General features: G+C 37.5%; 1 protein-coding gene across 5 annotated transcripts in view; it reads left to right on the top strand.

The window, feature by feature from the left end:
* NAA35 (N-alpha-acetyltransferase 35, NatC auxiliary subunit) overlaps positions 1 to 12,982 on the top strand; it is a 72,469-nt gene that overhangs the window by 36,829 nt on the left and 22,658 nt on the right. For all 5 annotated transcript variants that reach the window (XM_036738258.1, XM_036738260.1, XM_036738259.1 and 2 more), the window contains 3 exons: positions 927 to 1,041; positions 11,631 to 11,809; positions 12,808 to 12,867. In XM_036738258.1, coding sequence (XP_036594153.1) covers positions 927 to 1,041; positions 11,631 to 11,809; positions 12,808 to 12,867 — 354 coding nt within the window. The remainder of the gene's footprint in view (positions 1 to 926; positions 1,042 to 11,630; positions 11,810 to 12,807; positions 12,868 to 12,982) is intronic.

Here is a 12,982-nt window from a genome sequence, read left to right as displayed (position 1 = left end):
AAAGATATATTCATATGAGTCATATATGTCACTTAGGTTACCTCCCAGATATTTTATACTTTTTGGAGTTATTGTGAGTGGAATTTTTTTTTCTGTTATTGTATTGGTTTTGGTTTCTAATGTAAAGTCGATCAGCAAGCATTTATTGAGCCTACGAGCTGCTAGATATGGTGCTATATATATATAAATACTGATGCTTTCTGTGGCTATATGTTGTATCTTCTGCTTCAGTAAAGCAATTAATCATTTCAGTTAGTTTCGTCATTGATTCTATGGGATTTCCTTAGCAAACCATTATACCATATGAGGGATACTCTTTCCTTCCTTTTGCTGATGTATATTTAATTTCCTTTTTGTCTTATTGCTTTAATATTCCTGGTACTATGACAAATAATAGTAGAGAAAAGGTACAGTCTTCTTTTTCCCTTGAGTTCTGTAACTTAGTGTTACTCCGTTGTCCACAATGTTAATTCTAGTGCAAGCAAGTGGTGCAGTGAAGAGATCTCTGGGCCTGGGAGTCAAGATTATCTGAGTTCAAATATGGCCTCAAACACTTCACCAGCTCTGTGACCCTGGGCAAGTCAGCCTCTGTTTGCCTAGTTTCGTTGACTGTAAAATGGAGATTGCAAGGACCAAATAAAATAATGTTTGTAAAATGCCCAGCACAGCACCTGGCACATAGTAGACCCTTGATAAATGCTTTTTTCCTTCTTTCTTGGCTTTAGATAAATACTTCTGATCATATTAAAGGACCCATCTGTCATGCCAAGGATTTTCATTATTTTAACATGAATAATTGCTATATATTGTTAAAGGCTTTTTCTGTATGTATTGATGTAGTCATGTGATTTTGCTGCAGATAGTATTAATTATGCTAATTATTTCCTAATGTTGAAACATTCTTGCATTGATGATTAATTTTTCAGACAAGTGCTGTTGCAGAAGCTCAAAAACTGATGATTCAAGCAGCAGATCTTCTATCCGCAATTCACAATTCATTACATCATGGGATCCAGGCACAGAATGATACTACAAAAGGAGGTAATCATCCTTTTTCTTCCTGTTCTTTTTCAGGAACATAATACCAGGCAGTATTCAGTTTACAAACAAACTTTGGAACACAGCACTAGTGTAAGTTTCCTGGATCTTGTGATGCTTTTTCTCATGGAAACAATGAAAAGACCTCTAGAGAGTGGCTCAGGTTAACCAGTAAAAGCTTGTTCTAATCATCATAAAACCGAAGAATAACAATGGCTTACGTAGTGTTTTAAGGCTTAATAAAGTCCATTCCTCAGAATAACCCAGAGGTAGTTTGGATATGTTTGCTTCACTGGTGAGGAAACTGGTGCAGAGAGGCTAAGTGACTTGCCCCTAATCACAGAGTTGGTGAATGTCAGCAGGGATTTGAACCCAGGACTCCTGACTCTAAGTTAAGTGTTCTTTCCACTAAACAAAAGATTCTAACTTCAAATCACTACCTATAAAAATATTCCTTTAGGGAAATTAATTGTGAGTTCCATCCTGAGGGACACATCTATCTTACTTTCTGCAGCCCTGACAGCGGGGGGCACAGACCCTCTCATTCTCAAGGCACTAGCTGTGACTTCTATGGCCCAAGGCAGGAGCTTTGGTAGGCCTCGGGGGACTGGGAGGGGATCATTAGAAAACCTATCTAGTCATTGGGTTTCTCCTGTTCTCCCTCAAGGCAGCTAGAGCTAAAGCAGAGAAGTGGTGATTGAGGGCTTGGAATGGGAGTTAATACTTTATTGGCCTTATGGAATTTTCATGATTTTCCCATGCTCTGAGGCCAGTGCTGCTGCCACCTATTGTTGAACCGTTGAAATTGGTGAGAGGAAGCTAGGGTATGGGGGTGAAGAACACTGTCACCATAGACCCCACTGCTTAGGTTGAGACCCTGGAACTGGTAAAATATGAGAAGCTGAATGTATCAAATCTTGGTGGTTGTGGTAATGGGGAGTAAGGATGAATGACGCTATGCCCATGGATCAGAAGAAAGCCTAGTTAGCAAGGGTGGAGAGTTATTTTGTACAGCCTAAGAGAAATATTTAGTATACAGACAGTGTAGTAGCTTGAAATGGAATAAGATTATTTTAAAGATTGAATATACTATACCCCATGAATCTAGACTATTTGTTTGCTTGTGCACATCTGATTGCCCCACACTGTACCAAGCGGAACTCCTTAGAGATCCTTAAAAACATTAATGAAAAGGCATTAACAGTTGGGTCTTATGAAATGATTATTTTTTTTCTTGTTTTTTTTATTATTTTTTTTGAAACGATTAATTTTAAAGTAGCTTAAAATATAATATGGCTTTATGCCTAATTTTATACTTTAGGTTATTTTAACCTATATTGGGGATTGTGTATTTAATTTGGAGTTATTTCACAAGGTCCAAATGTGGTCTTTGGCCCTTTCATGTTAGTATTTATAAAGAAGAAACTTCTGGCAGAAATCAAATAGACAAGAACTGGCAAGGTAACAAAGCCTTTGCAACCCATTAACTGTTTTCCTTTCCAACTTATTTAGTTCAGTGTATATGATCATTTTTATTTTAATAACAGACCTAATTTTATAAACCATCTGCCTGAATATGGAGAAATATACTTCATAACAAGGTATAACTTAAAATTTGGTCTTAAGTAATCAATTTCTAAATCCTTAATTTTGACATCTGATTCTTTCTTTAATCCTGTGACTTGTTCTGCTCAGCTATAAACAGAACATTTGTTACCAGCTTGTTTTTGTTTTTTTTTATCGAAGAACGCTGTGTTATTTTCTACTAGTAGTAAAGATCAACCTTCTAAGTGGATCTTTATGAAGAAATAAAATATTAATTTCTGAAAATCTTTCATTAGAATAGGAAACCTTATAATCAGGCATTGTGCTTACAAAAAAAGGCAAAAACGTGTCCTATGCCTTCAGGAAGCTCACATTCTAATGGGAGAGACAACATGCAAGTAATTATGTATATATAAGATACATACTGTGTAAATGGAAGTTGTAAATATTAGGAAGGCACTAGGTGGGGCAGGAGGGGGAGGAAAGGGACTGGGAAAGGTTTCCTGCAGAAGGTGGTATTTGAGCTGAGTTTTGTAGGAATGTAAAGAAGCTGGGTGTCAGCATTCTAAGTTAGGGGGAGAGCTGTTAAGGCAATCGGACTTTTCCTGGTTCTTCCCTTTTGGGATGTTGAGACTATCAGGTCTCCCCTTTGTTTGAATTGGTGGGAAACCTTTTGCTGTCTTTGTTTTGGAATATTTCTCAGCATTAAGACAATTGAGAGTCATGGAATTGTATATGATGTGATACTAAGGATGGGGAACTTTTACACATCCCGCCTGGGTGAGGTCAGAGCCCTCAGGGCTTCGAACAGGATATAATTGTGGGGGGCTTGGCATTTGACTTCTGGGGCTCACTCATGGAAGGAGTGTTGAGACTCTGGGCAAGCCATAAGTGCCCTCCGGCTTTGTAACCCAGATTTTGGTGCTTCTCTGGTAACTGAATTGTGATTTGAATCAGACAAGGTCTGTCTGTTGATGTTTGTAATTTGTTTGTATTTGCCTCGAAGTTCAGGGAGCTGATCTTTTCCCCCTGAACTAAGTGGTTGATATATGTATGTTTGATTAAAGTTGCTTTCCTTAGTAAAGCAGATCAAAGAACCTGTGTTGGCAACTTTCTGTGTGCTGGTTGTTGGTGGATCTTACACCCCTGCAGCAGCTGCTAGCAGATTGTTGCTACAAGAGCAAAGGAAAAGGCTGTCAGAGAAAGGAGAATCAGGAGCGGGAAAGTCATCATGAACAAAAAATAGCATATAGGCCAGTTTAGCTGGATCTTAGTGTATTTGTAGGGCAATAAGTATAAGAAGACTGGAAAGGTAGAGAGGAGCCAGGTTGTCAGTCAGTAAACACTTACTAAGTGTATGTTATGTGTCAAGTACTAAGGATACAACAAAAGGCAAAAAACAGTCCCTGCTCTCAAGTAGCTTATAGTTTAATAGGGGAGATAAGGTGCAAACAGCTATGTAGAGGATAAATTGGAGATAATCAACCAAAATAAGACACTAGAATTACTTATCAGAAAAAATTTCCTGTAGAAGATAGGGTTTTAGCTTGGACTTGAAAGTAGCCAGGATTGTCAGGAGGTAGAGATGAAGAGGGAGAATTCTAGGTATAGATGACAGTCAGTGAAAATGTTCACAGTTGGAAGATGAAATTTCTTTTGCAAGTAACAGCAAGGAAGCCAGTGTCCCTGGATTGCAAAATACATGGAATAGTGTAAGATTAGAAGACTAGAAAGGTTGGGAGGGGAAGAAAATGGAGGAGGGTCCAGGACAGAACCTTAGAGTACATACCTCCAGTTAGGTGATATGATATGGATCCAACAATAGAGATTGAGAAAGAGCTGTCAGACAGGTACAAGAACTGTATCATGAATGATTTGCAGAGTCTTTAGGGGAAAGTAATTTGAATTCCTTGCAAAAGAAAAAAGCCAAATACCAGTGGATGAAATTTTTTTTTCTATAGGTATTAGAAGGTTGACAAAAATGTAAACATCAGAAAACTTCAAATAATGAAAGTGTAGAAGATGTATGTAGTTGATGAAGAGTTTGAGAAGTTAACGTGAACATTTGAAGACAGTAATTACTTTAGCACTACTGACAAGGATGGTAAAGTAAAAAAGAAAACCAAAGGGACTAAGAAAACCCCCGGGTATGAGGAATCAGACTTGTAAGGTAGTGGTGACGATTTGGATGAACAGGAGATCTCCTTGGTGTTCATATGGATGAAGAATTTGAGGAGATTGATGAAGCTTGAAAGTGCATTCATGGATGTACTGAATGAAGACAATTTTTAAAAAGCAATGGAAAAAAAGCAAATTACGTTGACTTGACTTTGCTGGATCACTTCAGGGACCAAGGCAGAACAAGAAGCAGTCCTTCAATGATTCCAGTTTCTTTCTCTCTGAAGTATTTGGTCGGCTGCTGGATGAAAATGTTGGATACAAGTTTGGTAATGTTGGGATGGATGCCGTGGCTAATAAAGATGCAAATATCAAACACCTTTGGTGGGAGGCTGAATGAGATGACTGGCTTCATGACAGAGATGTCAAAAGTCTTATCAGGAAGAAGAAAGAAAACTCTAGAAGTTTCCAAAAAAACATAGGCCAAAAAAAAGGCAAAGGAAAAAAATTACTTTTTTTAAGGAGCCAATTATTTATAACTTTGAAATTCAACTTCTAATTTTTGCTCTTTACCGTTTTTTAAATTACTTTTATTCTACAGCTTCCAGGCTATTAGTTTAATTTGTAATAAACAGCAAACAAGACCATCAAAAAAATTTTCATTTCACAGGTGAGAAAACACAGAGGGCCAGAGTGGCTGAATGACTTGGCTGCCATTAACACCTAGTTAATGGCAGAGTGAGGACTAAAAGACTGCTATATTCTTACATCATCAATCTTAATACACTATGCTTCTGTTCCAGTGGAGAAGCATCCTTGTGCAGTGGTTTATCACACCCAAATACTTTGTTCGTGGCAGCAGTGCCTCTTCTCCCTACTTTTTTTCCTTGTGCTTTAACTAGTCCCTGGTAATTTTACTTGTGGACTATTTGTAACTTTATTCAAACCTCAGTTAATATTTATTTAATGTCTGTTGTAAATATGTAGTGTCTATTCAAGGTAATTTAATGAAGAGGAAAACTATAAAAGACATTCCCTACATCAAAGATGCTTATAATTTAATTGGAATGGGGAGCAAAAGGTTGGGTGGGGTACATTTTCAAGGTAAGCACAGATCAAAGGATTTATAGTAAACCTACAGAAAGACATAAGAATATATCTCCCTCCACCCCCAAAAAGAAAATACAGTTCTGACAAAGTTTCAGCTCTCTCTCGCTTCTAACTGCTTGTGTTTTCTTTAAAATCTCCATGTACCTTATTTTGACTGTCACTTCATAAATGCCCTTCACAGTTACTTGTTAACCAGGGACAGGATATACACTCTTAAATGACTTGAAGACCTTTCCCTCTGAATATGACTTATTTAAGTTTTCTTAAATGAAACTGTCAAGTATACTGCTTCAGATCCTTTTTGGAAACCAAGTAGGATATAAATAATTTCTTCCTTATCTCTTTGTCACATCCTAGTTTTCATCTCCTTTTCCTGTTTGGTGGTAATTTTTTTTTTAGTTTAATTTATTTAATATATTTAGTTTTCAGCATTGATTTTCAACAAGAGTTTGAATTACAAATTTTCTCCCCATTTCTACCCTCCCCCCCACTCCAAGATGGCATATATTCTGGTTGCCCTGTTCGCCAGTCAGCCCTCCTTTCTGTCACCCCACTCCCCTCCCATCCCCTTTTCCCTTCCTTTCTTGTAGGGCAAGATAAATTTCTACGCCCCATTGCCTGTGTATCTTATTTTCTAGTTACATACAAAAACTTTTTTTTTGTTTGTTTTTGAACATCTGCTTTTAAAACTTCGAGTTGCAAATTCTCTCCCCACTTCCCTTCCCACCCACCCTCCCTAAGAAGTCAAGCAATTCAACATAGGCCACATGCGTATCATTATGTAAAACCCTTCCACAATACTCATGTTGTGAAAGACTAACAATATTTTGCTCCTTCCTAGCCTGTCCCATCCCCCTTTATCCAGTTTTCTCCCTTGACCCTGTCCCTTTTTGAAAGTGTTTGTTTTTGATTACCTCCTCCCCCATCTGCCCTCCCTTCTGTCATCCCCCCTTTTTTTATCTTCTTCCTCCTTCTTTCCTGTGGGGTAAGATACCCAGTTGAGTGTGTATGGTATTCCCTCCTCAGGTCAAATCTGATGAGAACAAGATTCACTCATTCCCCCTCACCTGCCTTCTCTTTTCTTCCTACAGAACTGCTTTTTCTTGCCACTTTTATGTGAGATAATTTACCCCATTCTATCTCTCCCTTTCTCCCTCTCTCAATATATTCCTCTCTCATACCTTAATTTGATTTTATTTCTTTTAGATACCATCCCTTCATCTTCTACTCACCCTGTGCCCTCTCTCTCTCTCTCTCTCTCTCTCTCTCTCTATATATATATATACATACACACATATATATACATATATATGTATATATACACACATACATATATACATACATAGACACACATATATGTACACACGTGTGTGTGTGTATGCATATTCCCTTCAGCTACCCTAATCCTGAGGTTTCATGAATCATACCATCATCTTTCCATGTAGGAATGTAAACAAAACAGTTCAACTTTAGTAAGTCCCTTGTGATTTCTTTTTCTTGTTCTTTTTCTTGATTACCTTTTCATGCTTCTCTTCATTCTTGTGTTTGAAAGCCAGATTTTCTATTCAGCTCTGGTCTTTTCACTGAGAAAGCTTGAAAGTCCATATTTTGCCTTGGAGCATGATACTCAGTTTTTCTGGGTAGGTGATTCTTGGTTTTAGTCCTAGCTCCACTGACCTCTGGAATATTGTATTCCAAGCCCTTCGATCTCTTAATGTAGAAGCTGCTAGATCTTGGGTTATTCTGATTGTGTTTCCACAATACTCAAATTGTTTCTTTCTGGCTGCTTGCAGTATTTTCTCCTTGTTCTGGGAGCTCTGGAATTTGACGACAATATTCCTAGGAGATTTCTTTTTGGGATCTATTTGAGGAGGTGATTGGTGGATTCTTTCAATTTCTATTTTGCCCTGTGGCTCTAGAATATCAGGGCAGTTCTCCTTGATAATTTCTTGAAAGATGATATCTAGGCTCTTTTTTTGATCATGGCTTTCAAGTAGTCCAATAATTTTTAAATTATCTCTCCTGGATCTATTTTCCAGGTCAGTGGTTTTTCTAATGAGGTATTTGACATTGTCTTCCACTTTTTCATTCCTTTGGTTCTGTTTTATAATATCTTGATTTCTCATAAAGTCACTAGCTTCCACTTGCTCTAATCTAATTTTTAAGGTAGTGTTTTCTTCAGTGGTCTTTTGGCCCTCCTTTTCCATTTGGCTAATTCTACCTCTCAAGGCATTCTTCTCCTCATTGGCTTTTTGGAGCTCTTTTGCCATTTGAGTTAGTCTGTTTTTTAAGGTGTTGTTTTCTTCAGTATATTTTTCAGTATTTTTTTGGGTCTCCTTTAGCAAGTCATTGACTTGTTTTTCATGGTTTTCTTGCATTGTTCTCATTTCTCTTCCCAATTTTTCCTCTACTTCTCTATCTTGTTTTTCCAACTCCTTTTTGAGCTCTTCCATGGCCTGAGACCAGTTCATGTTTTTCTGGGAGGCTTTCGTTGTAGGCTCTTTGACTTTGTTGACTTCTTCTGTCTGTATGTTTGGGTCTTCTATGTCACCAAAGAAAGATTCCAAAGTCTGAGACTGAATCTGGGTGTGTTTTCGCTGCCTGGCCATGTTCCCAGCCAACTTACTTGACCCTTGAGTTTTTCAGTGGGGTATGACTGCTTGTAGAATTAAGAGTACTTTGTTCCAAGCTTCAGGGGATGCGCTGTTGTTTTTGGAGCTATTACGGCCAGCTGTGCCACACCAGCACTCCTCCTTCCCCAAGAACCCCCAACCTGGACTGGACTCAGATCTTCAGCAGGCTCTGCACTCCTGCTCTGATCAGCCACTTAATTCCTTCCACCAGATGGACCTGGGGCCAGAAGCAACTGCAGCTGTAGTTCTGTAGCTGCCCCACCTCTGCTGCCCCCAGAGCGGTGACTGAACCGTGAACTCTATCACCCTGTCCCCAGCAGCTTTTCCCACTAACCTTCTCTGTTGTCTTTGATGTTTGTGGGTTGAGAAGTCTGGTAGCTGCTGCAGCTCACTGATTCAGGGCTTTAGGGCCCGCTCTGCCTGGCTCCTGGTCTGGTTGGTCCACACAGCCCCCACTGGGCTCTGGTCTGCTCCCAGCTCCATGCATGGTAGACCTTACCCAGAGACCATCCAGGCTGTCCTGGGCTGGAGCCCTGCTTCCCTCTGCTATTTTGTGGGTTCTGCAGTTCTAGAGTTGGTTCAGAGCCATTTTTTATAGATTTTTGGAGGGACTTGGAGGGGAGCTCATGCTAGTCCCTGCTTTCCAGCTGCCATCTTGGCTCCGCCCCCTGTTTGGTGGTAATCTTGTACCAAACTTGTGTATGTGTGTATTTTGTGTGTCTGTGTGTGTGTGTGTGCCTGCACCATTTCCTTTTGTTCTTTATAACATTAAGTCCTTAGGGTGTTTTCAACAGAAATTTAAACTTTGTATTTATGTCAACTTGACAGAATTCTTAATTAAGGATTTGAAAAACAGATTTTTGTCTAAGCTGTATAATTTGAACAAACTATTTGCCTGGAAAAGTGACCAAAAAGATTGAGTTTTAGGTAAGAAATTGATTAAGATTTTGGGATGAAGTGACTATTTACCAAAGAACTCAAAACTAAAAGGTTAATTAAACTTTTTTTTTTTTTTACTAAAAATATAAACAGTAAAAACTTTGATTCTTTTACTATTTGACTATTGCCAGTTATGTACATATAATTGTTACTGAGTAATATTGTAGGTATCTTTTGGCTGAACTAGGATGAAACAGTATATACAAGAAATGGGATTTGTTTGATTAGCATATAATTTGTTTCTAGTAAGGTAAGCAGAACAGAAGAGTTTATACTTTTTAAGGAATTGGTTTCACAAATGGGTGTTCAATTGGATTGTTGTGTTTAAACATGAATAAGTATTATACAAACAATATGTTCATAGTAGTCATTTCCATTAATATTTACTTAACATATTTTAGTTTTCTTTGAGCTGCTACTTATTACTTAACCTAGTGCTTCTCTTTCAAAGCTGAAAAGTGTGGTATTAAGATGAAAAAAGAGTAATTATGGACATCATTTCAGATGTACATTTGATCATACTTTGAAAATGAAAATGTTTATACCCTGTGTTCAAAGATGCAGTTCAATTCAACAAGCAATTTAAAAGTGCCTGTTATGCGCGCGCGCGCACACACACACACACACACACACATACACACGCACACACACACATTTTATATATGAGGCAGTTAGATGGCATGATGGGCCTGGAGTCAAGAGGACCTAGGTTCAGACCCATCCTCAGACACTTACTAGCTGTGTGACCGTGGGCATGTCACTTAACCCTGTTTGCCTCAATTTCCTCATCTGTAAAATGATCTGGGAAGGAAATGTCAAGGCACTCCAGTATTTCTGCCAAGAAAACCCCAAAAGGGGATCACAAAGAGCTGAACATGACTAATAACAATTGGATGACAATTTTACGTATATGCAGGCAGTGTGATAAGCACCAGGGATACAGAGACAAAATTGAAACATTTCCTGCTCTTAGTATACATTCTACGGAGGAGATAAAACATATACACTAATCAGTAAGTATGGGCTAATACAATTTGAGGAAGGAGAGAACACCCATAGCCATGGGGTGAGGAAGGAGAGAACACCCATAGCCATGGGGTGAGGAAGGGTTTCAGATAAAGAGGCACAGAGATGGGAAATGGAATACTGAGTTTGGAGACCACCTTGTAAATCAATTTGGCTGGAAAATAGAGTGCACAAATGGAAATAAAATGAAACAGTCCTGGAAAAGTAGCAGGGAGCTACGCTATGTTGAGGAAGATTTTCAGTATCAGGCTGAAAAGGTTATGTTTTAAAGGTACTAGGGAGCCAATGACATTTTCTAAGCAGGGCAGTGGCTGAACCAGATCTCAATTTAAAGACTATTAACTTGACAGCTATGTGAAAGATATAGAAGAGACATGAGAGAACAAAAGTAGAGGCTAACCAGGAGGAATCAGGAATCTCTCCTTTTGCCTATAGACAAAAAAAATGTCAGGGTGATGTGAGGGAAAAAAGCCTGCCTGAATATGTACTTTCAGATATTCTAAAACCATGTAAAATAAAGGCAGAAAAACTTGTATTTATGGCAGTAAACATAGTCACCAGAGACAGTGTTATATAGCAGAAAGAGCAACGGTAGATCTGGAATTAAAAGACCCAGTTTGAATCCTGTCTCTGCATGCAGTCCAGCAGTGAAGTCCTTTGAAATCACAGTGCTTGATTATTTAGCTTATTTCAAGGAGAGTTAACTTCACTTTACTTTTAAGTTTGAGAGGGGGGTTTAGGCTGGTAATTTTTATCTATCAAAATAAAAAGTTAATACTACATTTTAATAGAAGGGGTTAGACCAGTTCTTCCTTATTTGTATTCATCGCACAGGTTGTCTTTAGTTGAAATGATGTGAATTCCAGAAAAAGACCTGTAATCAAGTAGAAGTACTTGAAGTAGGATGTAGACTATGACTCTGCTTAAAGGTGTTAGGGATCTTATTATGTCCTCTATTATGTATATAATTCACACCTCCAGAGGAGGTAGTGGTAGGTCAAATGTACTGAAGTTACTAAATCTAACAATCTTATTATGCAAGTTAAGGAACAGAAAATTACAAAATATATCAAAAAAACCAATATGTTTAGACTTGTTTGGGAAACTTTCAAGCTGGCATCTTGCTCTGCTTTACAGAGGTTCACTTAATATATTTAAATTAATGCAAAGGTTAAAATTAAAAGGAAAGATGAAGAAAAAAAATCTTTTTTTTTCTTTTAGATCATCCTATTATGATGGGTTTTGAGCCTCTTGTTAACCAGAGATTGCTTCCTCCTACCTTCCCTCGATATGCAAAAATAATCAAAAGGGAAGAAATGGTCAACTATTTTGCAAAACTTATAGATAGAATAAAAACTGTCTGTGAAGTTGTCAATCTAACAAATTTACACTGTATCCTGGTAAGTAGAGAAATTTCTGGTGCGAAAAAGAACTTCACTTTAGTTAATATGAATCTTTGATATTGGGACTCTAAGCCTTTAGGGATTATTGAGTACTGAAAAGTCATTGGCTTTGCCTAGAAGGAAGTTAGTGGTCACCTTAGAGCTGTTTCATTATAGAAGTGGGAGCAGAAGTCAGGTTGTGGAAGACTTGTATATATGAAGTAAAGGTAACATGCGTAGGTAAACAAGAAGTTCAAGGAATTGGACAAAGAGGGAGGAAAAAAAAAATTGAACAGAAGTGGAAGTAGGCCCAAGCAGATTTTTTTAAAATTTGAAATTGAGATACCTAAGAATCACTGAAGGAATAAGCCACCTCCTGGCTTGATAGTAGTCATTTGTGCCTTGATGTACAGAGTTACCTTTCTCAGCAAGAGAAACAACTAGAAACTTTATATTTGAGTTCCATCCTTTTTCTTCCCACCGAGGATGATATGCCTAGCTAAGCACCTTTACTAAATTACCAACGAAAACCCAAGTATATTTTTTCTAGACCTCATAAACCTGAAGATTTTTTTATTGAAATGTTATTATCTTAGAATGATGTTATAAATATATATATAAATATTTTTAAAGTCTTACTGTAGTCAGCATCTTCAGTGATAAGAATTTATTAGAATCATTTCCAGTCCATTGGGGTTTTTTTCCCTGAAATAAGCAGGCGTTTGTCAATCATTATTGATATGTTAATGTTTATGCTTTGTACACATTAAAAATAAATTTTGTAATCTGTCATTGTGGCAAGCTTGGCTAATTTTATAAAAGAAGAGACTTAATTGTCCATTGTGTTTATAAATAAAATTTGGTAGTTCTTGCAAAATGGACAGACTTGTCATCTTGAGATGTTTGTTGTAGCCATGAAAAAATACTAGCTGCATCATGTCATTTTTAATATGTGAATTATGTAATCTTTTGAATTTTTGTTAATGCTGTAATTTTTTTCCCTGAATATGTATTAGGATTTTTTCTGTGAATTTAGTGAGCAGTCACCCTGTGTTCTTTCAAGATCCCTCCTGCAAGTAAGTTAGTTTTGAATTATGTCCCTATACACTGAATTTTTTTATTCTTATGTATTTTTTTTAAAAAAGCAAAGTAAATGTTTAAAGGAAATTCAGCTATCATAGAACTGTACTT

The sequence above is a fragment of the Trichosurus vulpecula genome, chromosome 9 (assembly GCF_011100635.1).
Source record: "Trichosurus vulpecula isolate mTriVul1 chromosome 9, mTriVul1.pri, whole genome shotgun sequence".
In the NCBI taxonomy this organism is placed as follows: domain Eukaryota; kingdom Metazoa; phylum Chordata; class Mammalia; order Diprotodontia; family Phalangeridae; genus Trichosurus; species Trichosurus vulpecula.
The sequence above is the reverse complement of the archived record's forward strand: the minus strand, read 5'-3'. Positions and strand labels throughout refer to the sequence as shown.